At 42.2% G+C, this 17,748-nt stretch overlaps 3 protein-coding genes across 3 annotated transcripts; 1 reads left to right on the top strand and 2 right to left on the bottom strand.

Annotated features, from left to right (window-relative positions):
* The first annotated feature begins 1,595 nt into the window (after nt 1-1,595).
* Nucleotides 1,596-5,010, top strand: LOC124482011. Its single transcript, XM_047042332.1, has 10 exons — nt 1,596-2,038; nt 2,163-2,229; nt 2,312-2,441; nt 2,540-2,691; nt 2,794-2,939; nt 3,021-3,159; nt 3,241-3,334; nt 3,459-3,537; nt 3,638-3,717; nt 3,796-5,010. The coding sequence occupies exons 2-10, from the start codon at nt 2,196-2,198 to the stop codon at nt 4,553-4,555; spliced, it is 1,614 nt and encodes a 537-aa protein (XP_046898288.1). The 5' UTR covers nt 1,596-2,038; nt 2,163-2,195; the 3' UTR covers nt 4,556-5,010.
* A 206-nt stretch (nt 5,011-5,216) lies between these two features.
* On the bottom strand, nt 5,217-12,115 carry cpeb1b (cytoplasmic polyadenylation element binding protein 1b). Its single transcript, XM_047042333.1, has 11 exons — nt 11,446-12,115; nt 10,994-11,221; nt 9,654-9,883; nt 9,179-9,449; nt 8,816-8,929; nt 8,599-8,688; nt 8,152-8,288; nt 7,674-7,872; nt 7,391-7,485; nt 7,194-7,274; nt 5,217-7,103 (listed from the first exon to the last, which is right to left on the bottom strand). Exons 1-11 carry the CDS (start codon nt 11,474-11,476, stop codon nt 6,993-6,995), a joined length of 1,587 nt encoding a protein of 528 aa, XP_046898289.1. The 5' UTR covers nt 11,477-12,115; the 3' UTR covers nt 5,217-6,992.
* Nucleotides 12,116-14,422: 2,307 nt separating this feature from the next.
* On the bottom strand, nt 14,423-17,639 carry LOC124481801 (40S ribosomal protein S17-like). The gene is made up of 5 exons (XM_047042043.1): nt 17,532-17,639; nt 16,649-16,800; nt 15,294-15,399; nt 14,811-14,876; nt 14,423-14,539 (listed from the first exon to the last, which is right to left on the bottom strand). The coding sequence occupies exons 1-5, from the start codon at nt 17,622-17,624 to the stop codon at nt 14,462-14,464; spliced, it is 495 nt and encodes a 164-aa protein (XP_046897999.1). The 5' UTR covers nt 17,625-17,639; the 3' UTR covers nt 14,423-14,461.
* Nucleotides 17,640-17,748: the final 109 nt, after the last annotated feature.

The raw sequence follows: 17,748 nt of genomic DNA on the forward strand, positions 1-17,748 counted from the left end.
CATTATCGTAAATAAGACACCAACAACCGACAGAGGAGGCAAAATTCGGAAGAACATTGTTCCTGTAGTAAGCTAGGCACATTTGCGGCTCGCTATATGGTAAGTGGTAAGAATATCTGGTATATGCTATAGGAATATATGGTAGGTGTTATCGAGGAGCAGGCCCGAATAATCAAGTTACAGAAACCGTGCAGTGCCTGTGATGCAGCCGGTAAATATGTTGCTTTAAGCAACTATAGTTCGGGTGACCAAATTTGAGTTTGTGAAAAAGAGGACACTTCCTCTGTATTGGCCGTGTATTGCATGCCGCACTATCTGATCAAAAAGACAGTTCTCTCTACAGTCAGAGCTCGCGCAAGAAGGTGGAAAGTAAGTGTGACAGGGGATGAAAGTAACAAGGGGTTTGTTGTAACACTGTCAGTTTGACCAAAAAGAAAAGAACTACGGTGATGTCATCAATATCATAGACTCCCATTTCCTTTTCAATCTCACATTAAAAGTGGCATGTCTCTGTAAGCAACGCTGTGAATTTTACAACCCAAAAACTGATTTTCAGGTAAGAAAGTTTTTTTTTTATATCAAGATAGTTTTTTGCCTAGCGTTCATTCTATTGAAGTTGCAAGGTTGCAATTGATATCACCTAAAGTAGCCGTTTCTCTAGTTTAATTTGATGCTTAGCATTCATTCTAACTTCAAACCCACATACCTTAAACAGTTACCTATGTAATGGCTGGTTGTTGTGGGGGTGGTTGTAACAGTTCATCCACATTCAGCAACAACCATCCACTTATTATGACTCAAAATGCTTTTTGTACTTTTCACCTTTTTTCTAGCATGCCTAGGCAGTGGAAGAGTAAGGCAGACAGGGGTGTCCCTGCAGACATTTTAAGAATGGCTGAAATTGAAGTCAGGCAGGGAAAATCTGAGACATCAGTCGCCAAGGCCCATTCCATCTGTCACGTCACATTGTACAGATATTTTAAAGCCGCACAGGAGCAAAGAGAGGAGGGTTCAAGTAGAAGCCCCATGTAGGCTATCGTAGTAGCTGTAATGTCTTGTATAAATTATAGTGTGGACCTTATTTAGCAAATTACCTCTCGTTGTTACATCCATCCACAGCTAGTGTTACAACTCACCCCAGTTGTGGGGTAGGTTGTAACAATGGAACTCTTTGTATTTGGCACTAACTCACATAATCTGTGATTGCGTAGTAGATGTCCAAGTGAGTTATATTTATAGAAGACAGATATGGGTAGTATGTCTCAAAGTTTGAGAGACCTAGCACAAACAACCACTGAATTACTGACGCTCAAACAAAGTGTTACTTCCATCCCCCCCCATCTCTTCCATCTCCCCTACCCTTTCCAAGACTTGTAAGTGCGTAATAGTTTGTGAAAGACCCAGAGAAACACAAATATCAGACGAAGCAAAATCCCGGCCAATTTTATGAATCCCTGCCGGCCGCATTTTTTAGGTCTCGAAAAGAGGACAAAAGAGGACGTCTGGTCACCCTTACTATACTTGTCAGCTGAGAAATACAAACGTCAGCGTGAACTGGTTGAAATGCGTACCCGCCTTAGCTAGGCTTTAGGCTAACAGTAGCCATACACTATTTTAAAACATAGCCTACAGAGGCTACTCAACATTACAGGAAGATCGTGTTAACATTCCTAAATTGTTCACAAATTCATCATAAAAAACCACAAAGCATAGTCTACCTAAATTAGCTAAAAAGATGACAATCCAGAACAAACTTGATGTTTTCCTAAGGAAAGGGGACGCATTTCCCACGAAAGGTGTGTCCTCATCGTGCTGCCAGGAACGCGAATTCCAGGAACAGAAAGTTACGGCGATTGACTTACCAACTTAATATCTTCGTCAGATATTTGACAGTCGTGTAACTGAATAGGTTCTATCAGCAGACTCGATTCCAGCATTCAAAGCTTTAATCAGACTTTATTAATCAATTTACTCTGATTAAACACAGTTAAGCGTTAGGAATTATAACAATTACTTCCTCTTCAAACTGACGTTGAAGGTGAGCGCATACATTGTTCTTTCGACCATGTAGTGCTAGGACTACGCTACATACCCTTTGTGTCATTAACATTCTAACAATTTTGGCAAAGAGTTAGCAAAAATGAACTATTTGTCTATTTCAGTTTCAACTTCGCTGCGTTTGAAATCTCGTAAGAATGTATTTGCAAATCCTTGTATCCATGACTTGTGGTAAGTTTAATTGCGAAACAAGTGTAAAAATGTAATAAGCATATGAAAGTGAACATACAATAACATCATGTATTATTTGTAGCAACACTTGTCGGTGGGATGGATCTTCAATGTTACAATGACTATGATAAAACCATGGATTGCCATTTTTCTTCTGTGAAGTCCAACTGTAGTGAATATAACCTGGAATTAAAACCATCTGATCTGAACGAGTAAGCCTGTTTTGTTATACAGTCATCATCTTCTACAGTAATAGCCTATCTTGATAGTCTGTCATTTTACTGTTGTTCTTTTTGTGTACTATTCACAGCTCCTATAGGCCTCGTTGCATTTTGAAGGAACTAGTGAGATCAAGCGATGTCATATGCAGTTGCTCCATTTCTATGCGATATATAGCAATCGGTGAAATATTTACAGCAACTCTAAGGAATCAGAGTTTCACAATCCGCGTCAGTGACAGCAGTGAGTCTTTTCAGTGACAATTATGTTCCATGTGCATACTACTTCCCTTCATATGTGAATATTATTGGCTCCATTTAAAATCATTCTGTTTTATTCCTGCAGTTAAACCCAAACGTCCTACAATTACAGAGGTGAAACAATCACCAAATGGAGATTTCGGGGTAACATGGAAAACAAACTATGAAAAATCTTTTGCCGATCAACTGACGACTGAATTGACATACAAAAAAATGGGCGATATAGATGGGGTAAGGTTGAATGATTATGTTCCATTACATGTATGATGGTGTGTAGTCTAATTCTAATAAAAATGTAATGTCCTTTTTTAGGTGTCCGAAAATACCACATCTACGTTGTTTGAGATACTTGGGAGGAACTTGGAGCCAAATACAAAATATGTTCTAATAATCAGGACATATTTCAGCGAACATTTCAGTGATAGCAGCGAAGAGTGGCACTTTACTACCCGTACGTTTAAGGTGATACCACCATTTAGGTAGTAGATAAACTATTTTGTTCAACTAACCTGACTTTCCGTTACTTTCCCAGCTGTGGGTTTGTCTCATGTATTCAAGATTGTCATCGTTGCTCTGTCCATTGTTGCCATCAGTCTAACATGTTTCCTGTTTTGGTGTTTTATCAGGTAAGTGACATCCTTAATCATAATTATGTATGTACAGTGTGAAGCTCTTAACGATTTATCCTTCAGTGCTCTCATCCTCAACAGATTGTTAGCTCTGTATGCTGACATTTATTTTTCCTTGCAGACTCAAAAATAAGTGCTGGGATACAGTTCCTAAATATCCTAATCCAGCCCTTTTGAAAATGGATTCTAAAGAGCCTTGGGTAGGCTTGAATAGTTGTACTAATTCAATGTCTCTGGGCCGTCTTCCAATACAATATATGACATCAGATGGCCTTACTTATTTAATGTTTTTCTTTATAGATATTTTCTCCTTCAAAGACCCCATTGTGTTCCATCTCAATTGATTCTCTTAAGATGAATGGGACAGGAGCAAAACAATTGTAAGTTACCCATTCCCATAGCAAAACAAAAGTGTCTGTGATCAGTTAAGCTTACGTACATGTTTTTTTACAATGCAGGGCTATTCAAGATGGGAGTGGTCAGAGGGATGAGTCTGAAAGTGAAGCAGTCCATGACTTTTCTTCCCAGAGTTATGCTCTCACATGTCCGCCGCCAATGAATGATCCGACACCATGCAATGCGCAAAAACAAATAGCAAAAATTCAAGCGGAACTCTTCAGTCTCTTTCCCAATCTTTCCGTCAATTCAGTTGACCCTTCTAAGTCACAAAGCTACATGAATGTTCCCAACTCAAAACCAATCAACCATTTCAGTGGTGGAAACCAGTCAGTGATGGAAACCCCAACCTTGTTAACTATGGGGCATGCACTTCCTTGTGACGGTAGTTATAATTCCAATGAAATTAAGGTCACCTTTCCTCCAATATTTCTTGGTACAAATCAAGATCCCACATTGTCTCCTTTTGAAGAAGACTCCTCTTACCACCCTTGTACTAATAGTTTTGCAAGTTCCTCACCAGTAGAAGACATTAGTCTGACTTGCAAAACTAAGGAACACAACATACCTACCCCTACATGCAGCCTTTCACCAAGTGGCGATGATTACCAAGCGGTACCAAGCCTACAACAGCACAACTCATGTCATTGGACTGCAAGTCATTGTGCTGAGCAAGACAGACAATGTCCAGAGAGTAAACACCTTCAAAGCTCAGAGACAATGCCTCTGACGCTAATGTGCAACTCCCAGGAAGGACTGTTCTTTTCCATGAGTACTTTTCCTAACAAAGTGGAGCTAATCGATGATTATCACTGTGTGTAACATCTTATCAGGTGGAGAAATGTATGTATTGAGTTTTGGTTTTAGTATCTTTACTTTGGGCGAATATTCTTTTCAACATTAATACGATAATCATGGCTAAATTATCATACGCATGCAAATTATGCTTCCACAAATGTTATTAGTAAGTAAAAATACTTGGTTAGACAAACCATTTATTAGGTAACATGTTATGAAATATGCATCAGTGCCATTTGAAATATGGCACAAGAGACTCAATCGCAGGCCTTCTAACTCAAAGAATAGATACGGTATCCACAGGAGTCTACTGGCTGCTATAGTACAACACTTGTTAGCGTCATCTACAGTCACACTTATGACCCATGCAAATTATCTAGGAAAATGTTTCGAACGGACTTCTATTTGAATGGCAGATATGAGTGTTTTACATGCTTAACTTCAACCGTGTAATAAACTTAAATTCTCATTAAATTTTATTTAGATTGCCATAAGTTCAACTATCGGAATATAACCACTAGTATTACTAAGACAAATAACTGACAGTTTGAAAGTGTTTGTGACAAGGAAGGAATGAATACTTCCTCATTGTGGTTCTGGAACACTGCACATCTATGAAAATAGTCCACACCCATTGTGACAGATAAGCCATCTTCTAAAGACAGCAGTAGATCAATAGATATTTGCACATTTCAAGGTTTAGCCAGTTTGTACCAAACATATTGCATGTCATGCAAACTGCTTGCACAAATTCATGCCATGCAAGCACAGCTGTAATACCGTCTAAAAAGGATGAAATTACGTTTTTAAATGTAACCCATTATGTCCCTTGACATTGCATGTCAAAGCAGTAAGGGTCATGTTTGACACAAGTCTTTGAGTAGCTACCATGGTACTTGAGCAGGACTAAATTCAGCTAAAAAAGGATGTAGGTAGAGCACAGCAGTAATTTCAAACCCCACAAGGTGTAAAGTAAAAAGATGAAACTTCAAACATGTACTTAACATGTGTAGGCATACTTGGCAATGAAGTTGATTCTTGTATTCTGTCACATAACCGTCAGCGTGCATTCCATTAAGAAACAGTAGAAATAATGCTTTAACACCTTTATTGTGCCCAATCTGAACATATTCCACATCCGTTAAGTAGCAGCAAACTTGGCAGACCACAATGAGGTAGACTTTCAAAACTCTAAAATGCAGCTGGGCTAAAAGACAAGGCTCAGCATGTGAAACTTGGAGGAAAAAATAAGTCTTTGGCACACAGCGCAATGTAATTGTCTAACTGGAACAAGGTAGGCAATGGGGTAAGAAAGGGGGAATTCTGTGGTAGGTCTATTCAAGCTCTGGGTACATTGTTTGATCAGCAAAGTGGAAGTTCTACATACAACAGGAAACAAGCAGCTGTTAAGTTCCTGGCTTACCTGCCCAAGACATACCTGTCCATCTACTTATGTACAAATCAAGTGATTTAAAAACCACTGCCACCCCCTCTAAAGTGCAAATTAAAAAGTGCAACAATAAACTATGTACAATCAAAATGTCAACATCTGCACCAGTCTTGGTAATGGTACCCATTAAATTGATTTGAACTTGATGGTAACCAAGCAGGAGCGGTGTCCTGCAATGTTGTACAATTGTCTAAGAACTGGACTGACAATACAAGCAAAGTAATGCTTCAACACCATTTCTATATGTGCCCGTTCATTATTGAACGTTGGGAAGGGTGGGGATGAAAAACTGAAAAGTTGCCAACAGCCCCAAAGCAAATGCATGGGGTTGAAGGAAAAAAATTAATGGATGAAAAATTAATTAAAAAGCCGCCAGGTGGAATTCAGTTCAAAATTTCCATGTCATGACTTAAAACCGTTTGTGTACAAATTAGTAAAAAACTGCGTAAAAATGTCTGCAATGCGACTGGTTAAAGTAAGCCCAACTCTCTTCTAAAGTAAAAAACACCAGTTGGCTTGCACAGGAAAAAACAGTTAGCCAACTTGGGGTGAGGGAAGGGGAAAGCAATTTAAAGGCACTGTATGGCATCTGCCAATGAACGGCAATGAGACTTGCATGATTGCTCTATCAATATGCAACACATGTAAAACAAATCAAAAAGGAAAAAAAAAAGGCATTTTCATCTACATTTGAACCCTGGCCTGAAACCATCAATTTACCAAGTCTGGGACAACTGCATAAGTGTGAGGGAGGGCCACCCTTGTCCATCCCAACAAGGTCACTGTGCATAGTGCCATTGTGAACAAGTAAACAGCAAAAATTTAGCAAGTGCAAGTGAACTTTGTGTTTATCCCCAGCTCTGGTGGAGTGCCGTCGTGCCCTCCCCTCTCTCCAGTGCGGGGAGTTGGGGGAAGGACCCTGGGACTCGTGCTCTGCTCAGTGGGCAGCCTCACCCCGTGTGGTGTGGGGCTTTCACTCCTGGCCCCTAGCTGTAGAAGGACTCCTGGACTCTAGCTGGAGTCCCGGTTCTTCTGGTTACGCATCAAGGGCCGGTGGTTGCTCAGGATGTCCATGGAGTGCTGCCAGTGCCAGCAGGAGCGGCAGTAGTACTTGAAGCAGGCCTGGGGAATGGGCACTTATTGAAAAACTATTGGAAGCAAGTTGATGGTTGGAACAGAAAAGACAAAAAAAAACCTAGTGTAAAAACTTGCCTGGTCTCTGCAAAAGAAGGGTCCTGGCTGGCGGCTGCACACCTGGCACATGGAGTCCTCCAGATATGGGTCAATCTGAACCTGGGGAAGAAGCACCATTACGCCGCACGAACACAAGTAAACATGCATTCAGATTGATGCCCCGGTCACACATTTACAGGACATTTTGTTGAATTAATTGGGCTTCCCCCCCTTACCTTCTTTGTGAACTTGGGGGTTTTGATCTCAACAAAGGCAGCACACACAGCCTTTAGGTAGCTGCGCTGGTTGTTGAAGGTGACACGGCCAGACCCTGTATCAAAAATAATTAGGTGTGAAAGGTCAAGTAGTGTAGTCAGGCATGCAAGCAAACTAGACTAGGCACTAGAACCTAGACCAAAACGAAACATCCCAAATCAACAAGTATGATGCATCGACTGACTTTAAATAATTGAGCCAGCTAACTGCATTTGTTTCCACCAGCCTTCAAGAATCTGTCACCTATGGGGTACTTGTGCTTGTCCGTGTCAATACCAGCATACATGACCCCTCCGAAAAGGTCGTTCATGATGCTGGCCAGGGCCTCAGCATTAAGCATGCCGTGCAATGCCCCCACAAACACAGTCTTGCTAGGGTCCAGGCGCTGGGAGGGGCAGCGCACAAAGTTGCTGTCTGAGATCACCCAAGGGATCACCTGCACCTGTGGTAGTGAACAAAGAAACCAGTTAGACGAAGGGAAGATGAAGGGTCAAACTGGTTTTAAAATAAACATTTAACTACAATATTGTTATCCTCATGACTGGACAAGTCAAACCCAGGAATTTGAACCAAGGCTGGGGGGAATTCACTTTTGTTTACATACTCAATGATGCATCCAGATTCACTGCATAATCAACAAATCACTGATTAGGGAAACATGCTCAGCTTCCAAGCTATTGTCAAGGCAGTTAAATCACAGGAACAGTTAAAGCAAACTTGCATCCTTGCAGCGCATCCTGCGGCTGGACATCTTAAAGTAGTACTCTCCGTTGTCCTCTGGGTGGAGCAGGTCTTGAGAGCAGGCCTGAAGCAGTCCACGCACTGACTTCTCATTCTCAAACACCAGGTACACATAGCCTGCAAGAATCATGCAGTAGAACAGGAGTTATTATATATGAACACTTCTCAGAACATCTACCGGTCATTTCTTGACTAAGTTGACTTGTCACAGGTAAGACAACCATGAGTGGAATATTGAGTCAACAATGCTACATCTTCAAAAGTCTGAAAATCATTTTGTGCATACTCCAAGCTAATTGGAAGGAAAGTTGCTGATCTGCCAAAATAAACTCACCAGCATGCTGTGCTCACCCCTGTGCAACCTTAAATCCCTTGAGGAATAAAGTAGTTATCCTACCAGCCAGTTTTTTACCTTTAGGCATATTACCTTTGGGAGGGCAGCGAGGGTGCTTGCCATCCTTACCCGGCCACTCGACACTGAGAGGGCCATAACCACTGAATGTGCTGATCAGGCCAGCTGGGAGGGGGAGGGGGAGACAGCCATTTGAAATCAAAATGTAATCAGCCACCACTTGAAATCAAAATGTAATCTTAATCTGAGATTTGAATATGGTTCAAGGTTTAAAATGGACTGCATTTGGTACCTTCAGTGATGTCCCAGGGCACTCCTCCCAAGAAGACTTTGCAGGAGTAAAGAGGGTTCTTGTTAGTCCGTGGAGGAAGCTGTCCACTCCAGGTGAAGGTGGCCTCGTTAACCGCTGGGGGGGGGGGGGGGGGGGGGGGGTCAACTGGTTAAAATGTCTTACGGAGACTAAACAGGAAATAGTGACTCTTTGAAAAGACAGTAATTTACATTGACAAGGGATACATTTCTGATCAGACTTATTAAAAATGATCAACCTTATGCCATCTGCTGATGACCTAAAGAAATTGGTAGGATATGATGGCAATTGTAGTCCTTACTAGTGGTGATCATACATGCACTCTTCCAAATCTTTGCCCTTTACCTGCAGCTTGTCTGTGGAGACGGGCCTCCCTCTCGATGCTGAAGGGGTCATCGGGTGTGTCCAGCAGGTCCAGACCGGGCCACAGTGAGGAGGCGGGCCAACGGCGGGCCAGGGTGCCTGAAGAAGGACTGGCACTGGATGGGGGGGTGAGAGGGGAGCCAGCGCTATTGTCGAGGTGGTGGTCCAGACGGGAGCTTAGGTTAAGGCGCAGGGGGTCCTTCTGCATGTTGGACATGAGGAAGGGGAGGGGAGGGGATATCCTCAGGGAGGACTGGTGCAGGGAGTGGGCGATAAGAGATTTAGTCTATACATATTGAAATTCAATTGACCATTTAAGTCCTCGGAAGACTTATCAACTGTTAACTGACAAATCTATCCAGGATTCCTTGTTCATGGATGCATTGCGTACAAGATAAATGAATAAAAAGCCCAACGTGCTCATTCCCATGAAGGACAAAACATGAACTCCACTAACCAGTAGGTCAGAGAGGTGATCGGAGCCAGAGCTGAAGCCGCTGGTCTCAGAGTCCACGGGGCTGCTAGAGCGCGAGTCCAGGAAAGAGCGCGAGTCCAGACGGCCTCCCATGCGTGCCATCCCAGGGAACTTGTCTAGGAAGTCGGCCGCGGTGCCCATGGGCTCGCCAGGTGGGTAGCCCAGTGGCCTGCCCAGGATGTTGCCTAGGGGACTCCCCAGCATGCCCAGCACTGTAACAATGACACAGCATTAAATAGACAGCAACCACAAATAAGTGGAAAAATGACGATGACATTGCCTTACAAGAGTGAAATCTTCTCCCTCCCCTCCAGAGAGCCAAAAAAATTTTCATACATGCATTTCTTGCCTCATCCAAGATACCTCTGGTACCAAGAGATTTGGCATGCCCAAATTCATTAAGAAAAGGTTACACTAAGCACAGTACAAAACAACTGCAGCTAACAAAGCACATGTAGGCTTTATGTTTGGAAGGAAATCAACATTGCAGTTAGCATCCCAGTACTCAAAACACTGAACTATGTCCAAGTGCTTGGAGGGTTACATGACAAATAAATGCACTCAAGGAGTAGCCACTAGCAGCATACAAGGCCTATGCAACAAGAGCATGCACCCTGAAGACAGTCAGCTCTATTGCCTTCTCTGACAAACATGGTCAGCAGACCTGCCAAATGTCAACTATGAAATGGTCCCAGTACACTGACTCAGGTGCTGAGGAAACCTAGCTGCATGCAGCCATGGCACACAGGACTGCCCCACTTTGAAGGCCCAGTTTCGAGCTACACTCCTAATGAAGTGTCTGGATGGTGTGGGGGTGTGCTGTGATGCAATCAGTCGGCAGCAGCACAACAAAAATGGGTCAGCAAGTGGGCTAGGTGTGGTACATTTTGGTTATAAATTACACATCAAAATGTATCATACATTGGAGAGCTGCAACAGGTCTGACAACTACAGGAAGTAAAACTCAAACATTAAAAGATTTAATACAAAAACACCACATGGTTCACCAGAAAAAAATGTAGCAAAGGAAAAGTGCCACATCATCCTCTGGAAAGCAGCGACAGCTTGCCCTCATACGCATAGTTCTAAATCTAGGGGGATGAGGAGAACCGCCAGTCACATGCTCACATATTCCAACAATGTCCAGACCAGAGGCCTCAGACACATGCCCACATTGCAACTCTGTATAACAAACATCTATTACAGGTCATAGATCAAGAGTCAACTACACACTTTATTAAATAAGCGACATCTAACTTCCAGAGCTTGTTTCACAGTCAAATAAAGACTTTAAAGAAAATTGGTTTATGGACAGCACTTACTGGAGGGAGAGCCGAGTTGGGCCTGGGTGGAGGCAGTGGGGTGTGTGTCAGCATCGTGGCTGCTCCAAGGACGCTCCCAGCCTGACAAGCTGAGGGACTGGAGGCCGAGGCCCAGATCATTGACGTCGGGCAGGCCCCTTGAGGAAGCCTCCTGGGAGCCACTAATGCCACCACTGCCAGGAAAGAGCATCCTGCTGCCCACTGAAGCCAGCTCCGATTCCTGCCGGTCTGAATGCGGATGGAGACAGCCAGAGACACGGAGGGGAGAGACCAGACAGAGAGAGAATGATTAGAGAAAAATAGTTGTTTGGTAGTCTCCATTCACCCCTTAGGGATGAGAAAAGGGTGTTGTGGACAAAATAGCTTCTTTAAAAATAAAATCATAGATCAAAAAGTCCCAGAGTAGCGACCACCCTTCCTTTAGTCTTATCACTGTAGGCAGAGGGGCTAACCTGCTGCGACTGTGCTCGGTGCGACTGCCATGCATCTCCGTCCACATCACTGACCCACCTAGCAGCATGTGACCTGGCTGCTGATGCACTTGCACACCCCTGCTAATGACATCAGCTAGCAGCCTCCCCCAGCTCGCACCGACCGCCACCCCCCCTTTCGGTTTTTCTAACTAACAACTGTGTAATGAAAAAATTCCTGTCTCAGATCCTGGCTGGCTGAAAGAGCCACACGCCCCTCCTTCCTCATGTCGCTGGCAGACAGTCACTGTGGATCTCGTTTCGTGAGCGAGCTGGCAAACAAGGGAGGGTGGGCAGGCAAGGCACCGAGGGAGGAGAAAGAATAGTCTCAGGAGGCAAATGAAAAAGGCGACTGGAAAATGGTTAGATTCAGTGGAGATCAGGGAAGGTTTGTTCTTTTGATTTAGACACACGCAACTACAGCAGCAGCTGACTTGTCATATGTCAGACGATGCTAGGCAATTTGCAGAGCCAGCTCCTCCCATCGCTCTTCAGCGCTGGCCAGCTTCCAACTGCTAGCTACAGCCCTGATTCAGCAACTCTGGGTAAGGCAGAGGAAGGCAGTGCATAGGCCATCAATGAAACTTCATTACAATACCAGACTGCATTGTTTTCAAACACATTTTTACTGTGGGACCAGGATTTCTAGGTTATTGTTAATGTCCTTTGCTGTAGTAGATGGGATAGTAGAAATTAGTATTACATTGACTTCAAATGAAGTGCAATCTAAATTTAGCCAACTGTCACATGCATTATTTAAGCTAGTTTACCATCTTACATTTGACAACTACACTGGAACTAAAAGGTCACACTGGGCCAATGATGTAGCCTACCTGCAAATCTAATCATGCTTAAGGTCACAGATTTTTTCAAACTACATTTCTAGTCTCTCCAAAGACAACATTTTAACTTCAGATTAGCTAATCAAAGGGGAGAGCAGGATGAAATGTACTGCTTGCTTTGGTTATCCTTGGCAAATACTTCAGTCTTCGGAAACCTTAAGTGCTGCAATGCTGCAGAATGAGCAGTGCCGCATGAAATCAGCTGACGGCACTTGAATAATAATGATCTGGCCAAAAGGGCTGAATTAAGTCCATAACCATCTGTTGCATTGCAATGGAAGTTTTAGATAGCAGTAATGTACAATTTACCTGTCAGTAGGTCTCGCTTTCCCTTAGTATTTGGTGTGGTACATACGCCGGTCAAGTCAAGCGCGTTGCCCAACATTGTGTTCATTCTACGAAATATGTCGGCGTTACTGCATGCAGACAAGGCCGGAGCCTCAGTGCCCCAACGGTCATGGGCTCTCTCGTCTCTCTGGAGACAAATACAAATTGCCATGCTTTACAAAAGATGTTCACAGTACCCATGAGGTAAGGATTGAAACTGTTGTTGAGGCCAATGAAATAAATAGGTCTACAGCATAGGCTACTCAAACTACTTTCAAAACACTAACCATTAGGCATATGTAGTATGCCTCAAGTTAATGTTAGAGATGGAAGCTTTACGTTGTCGACCACTGGCTAGCTAAGCAAATCGACTGGGAGCCTTGATACATAAGCTATCCAAATTGTCTTATTATTTGTAACAATTGACAACATTGTTTTGTTGGCCAACTCACCAGAGAAAACGCCATAGTTTGTCAATTACAAATATTTCACACATAAGAAAACCTCCGTCTGAAAACAATATTTATGAATTCGGTTGTTAATTAACTCAAATTGACAACATGTGCGCTAACAACGCCAGGTGACTAGGATAGAGCTCAATTAGGCCTACAGCACATAAGTGACGATTTTGGAAGCTGGGGGTGGGCACAGGGTTGGCCAATGAGATTTCCTACGGTGGCCCTGAAGTGCAAATGGATTAGCCTGACTGAGTTACATGCACCAGGACATTTATTTGGCTCCCTTGATAAGCATTGGTCAAGTTCATCCCAATAAGGCGTGACAATCGCTGGTCAATCAATAATAACAGTTATGTCAATCAGCTGATATAGGGCAAATTTGCAAATGCGAATTATTAAGTGTAGTTTTGACCTTCATGAATCGGGGAAAAAGACGGAACATTTTTTCCAAAATTAGAAGTAGGCTACTTGAGCATCCACGTGCTGATCGTCAGACTTAAATAAATGCCGGCGAACTAGACAACACACAACCTTTTGTAGTCGTGTGTTGTTACTATTGTTATCTTGATATGCTCATATAGAACGCTGTTTTCTGAATTAAAGACAAAAAACTGTTGTTTTTATACAAGCGTATGTTTGCTTTCAGTAGATAAACTTTTTAATAAAGCTAAATATCAATTATTTAATCTTGATACAATTTGTTTGAAGTTATGCAGTTTTCCTGTTTGTTTTTTTGGCTGGCTTGATTTGTTTTGATTTAACCACAAGATGGCGCCACAATGAGTAGGAGCAAACAGCTGATGACAGATAATGGCCTGTTCACTGTACGATGACATTATGTAAAAGAGTTTTCAATTTAATATTGACTAATGATGAATTAATCTAAAACGTTGGCACGTTGCTTTTTCAATAAAGTACTTCATGAAACAATAAAGTATGTGTGCTGTCCTTCAATGTGATTTATATTCATATTATAGTTTAGATTTTTATGTCAAATTAAGCATTAGTTTGATGCATTATTTTCTTTCCTCCAAATGATACTACAGGATAATTTATGTTGAAAAGTAGAAAAAAAAATATTTTGCTACCCTAATCTGGGAGGAGTTAGGAATTTTTTCCACAAGGAAATGGCTCTTGGGAAAAGGTGTAGCCAATCCTGAACATAATTACTGATTAAAAATAGACGTGTTAAAATAACCGCAGCTTCCCAGAGACTGTCATAGATGGAAAATTAATAGAAAAGTTAGTATTGTTCTAGGTTACATTAACTTTAGTTGTTGTAGGTAGTCAGCATGGCACCTTTACTTGTTAGAGAGCACACAGACACCCATATAGGTTTATTCATTTTATTGAGAGAGAAATGTTGTGTGTCTAGACTCCTCTGGGCGTTTTGAAGTTCATTCCGATGGTTGGCTGGGTGACTTGAAGGTTAGACAATCCACCAAAGTCCTAGAAAAGGAAACAAGGAACATGTTTATCCTCTTACCACGACCAGAGAATGACATCCTGACGGTCATCTGAGGCGATGACAGTCATACTCGTGTCACGAGGCTTGCTATCTTTAAAGCAGCCATGATTATTTGTCATTATTGCTGAATACAAATTACACTTATCCTGGCATCCAGGAAAACATCTTCAACAAAGAATGTATTATGCTTGGAATTGATGTAAACTCCTACATGACTCTTCGTTAACCAAAAAGCTTTGCTTCAGAACTCACCAGCATCTTCAGCATTTCCTTTGTGTCTGGGTCCACTTCAATGAGCTCGTGGTCGAGAGCAGAGACCTAGACAAGACCAAAAACAAGACAAATTTTTATACAACTACATGTGAGTGACACATTTCCTCAGGGACTTGGTTCATGCCTACAATCAATTGAAAGGTAGTTTCAATACCCAACTGCCCCATTTGTACTTCTTATAACCACCCTCTGAGTAGACTGGGCTAAGAGTGGTCTTTAAGCCCAAAACACACCTTGTGACCTACATAAAAAAAACAGTTGGGGTCCAACTGATGGCCGTGGAGACATATTTAATCATAGTCATTATCATTTTGACCTAATGAGAGCACTGTTGCCAACTTGGCTAAAAACATAAGACCACATGGGTCTCATGTCGTTGGCTCAATGGCCAACTTGAGGGCTTGAGCAGTCGGCAGGTTTTTGGGTTGGTGTATTTTGGGCCTTTAGAGAGAGCTCACTGACCTCAGGCACATAGTTGTCCCTCCTCTCCCTCTCCTCCTCCTGCAGCTTGATGGAGATGCCTCGGACTGGGCCCCTCTGGATGCGCTTCATCAGATGAGTTACATACCTGAACAGTGAGACAAACGACAACATAGAAATGAAACATTTGTTTTTTTGTTGTTGAAGGTTATATCAACGAAAGTCACAGAGATGACAGCTTGTGTACCACCTGATTGTGTGATAATTGTCCAACTATATAATTTCCGTGGTAATGTGTCAACATTACACTCTGAAATTGGATGTGAATTGTTTGGAAGTCACTTAAGTGTACAGGGCTCTGCCTTTACAGTGTTCCATAGCTGTTGCTGTCAGGGCTCCAAATGAACAGCGTCCCGTCTAGTATAGTTGTTTTGCTCAATCTTTGTATTGCTCAATCATTACCGTGCGTGTCCACTACAGCGGAGCGGCGCGTCGGCTGATAGGGCATTGTGGGAGCGTACGCGAGCGTCAACGCCCGATCTCCGCGCCGCTCCGCGCCGCTCCGCTGTAGTGGACACGCACGGTTAGTCAGTCCCTGTTTTCAAAGTCTGTAACAACTAGTGCTAATCCGTCTAATGTAACCTACAGTAGTAGCAGCACTACTGTAATTTCTAAGGTATTCCAATTTGAACTGCAAATGCCTAGTTCTTCGTGAGCATTTTCTTGTTCGGATAGTAGTTTATATTTTAGTTTATTGTTAAGCATTTTTGTTTTTAACAACCTTACGTTTTGTTGCAGGCACAAATAAACTATTGAACTGTATGATAAATAGGCAAGTCAGTGTTTTTTTTTTATACTAAAATCTTTCATTCATTATTTCACACAGATTATAATGTACAAGTTTCATCTATACACCAGTGTCTTACACTGAGAACACAAGGGGAACAGATTTCCCTGGAGGCCTGAGGAAAGTGGTCCCCCCCTGTATATTACAGTCTGGGTCTGGCTATTTATTAAGCAATACAGTGATGCTGGTGATCATTATGTATAACAAGTTTCATCTATACACCTGTCTTTTACACTGAGAACACAGGGAGAACACATTTCCCTGGAGGCCAGAGGAAAGTGGTTCCCCCCTTTTTTTCCTCCAAAACTTGTTTTCTACTCCCATTCACCCTCACTGTGTGGAAAAAAAAGTTCACAGGGGGAGTAGAGGAGAACAGAAAAGCCAAAAACAGAGTAAAGCAGAGCAGTGTACAATAGAGTTCAGTGGAGTTTAGTAGAATCCTCATCAAGTACTCATGAATGATGCAAAACTATTTTTGAAAAGAAATCTCAAATATTTGTTCAACCTTTTCGACCTTCAGACTGGGACCATGTGATTACTTTGAACTCACCCAGCAATCTTGTTGCGCAGTGCTTTGCTGGGGATGATAGCAATTTCTTCACAAACTCTCTTGTTGACGTGGAAGTCATTGCCAAGTCGGGTGTAGTACTTTTCAATGATGACTCTAGCGGCCTTTTTCACCGTCTTGGTCCTGACTCGACCCTGAGAACAAATGACAGATAGTCAGTACTAACTTAACAAGACTTGTCATTTATGTTGGATTACTAACGTGATTTAACAAAGTATGAACTCATGACACAGCTAGTGGGCTAAATAGTACCAGTAAGGTCATAGGCATATGGTTCTGTGATTTTACTTTTAATACGGAAAAAAAGTAAAAGCGGGTTATGTGCATCTACTAGCAATGGTAATTACCATTCCATTTCATAGAACATGTCATTTATCTATACAGATTGTAATGAAAGTAACGCTCCTCTTCAAGTCGGTCTTACAATTTGTAAACCTAGTGCACTTGAGAACTTTTTAAATTGCTTATTTCTTATGGAATGTGATTCTAGTTGTTAGCCCTGACAAGCTGATTAACTTCGATGGACAAACTGCAGCAGGTATTTAACAGGTGCCAGGTAGATGTTGCATGGGTCGACAAGTTTTGGCTGATGGTCAAAGTCCTTCTACTGTGGGGGAAGTTAGGTTTGATACACCGAATAGTCACAACTCCGTGGTTTTCGGTGAACAAGCTTCCCACCAAGGCTAACAGCGCTAGTGTGTTAAACGTAAAAATCTGTGTAATGCAAAATATGATGAATCTATAGTCATAGAACTTAAGGGCATTTGCACCTATAATTGACATGTTTGAAACTAAACGTGCGAATAACTGATATGGAGTAGGATTGCGGTGGATTCCGAAGAGAACATTTTTTTTCAGTACCCACCATGTTGGCCCGGACTAGTGGAAGAGAACTAAGGATGTTGTGGGCGGAAGATTGGTCTTTGCTGACATGTAGTCGTTCCTTAAAGACTGCCATCTACTGGGCATTATTGTGAAAACACGGTTATTAGCACAAACTAAAAGGTTGTGTACTTCAATAGAAAGTGTACTTCAATAGAAAGTTGTTAGTTTGTACCTCTATGTAACAATACAGCTTTTTT

This window comes from Hypomesus transpacificus, chromosome 19, assembly GCF_021917145.1.
Source record: "Hypomesus transpacificus isolate Combined female chromosome 19, fHypTra1, whole genome shotgun sequence".
Taxonomy (NCBI): domain Eukaryota; kingdom Metazoa; phylum Chordata; class Actinopteri; order Osmeriformes; family Osmeridae; genus Hypomesus; species Hypomesus transpacificus.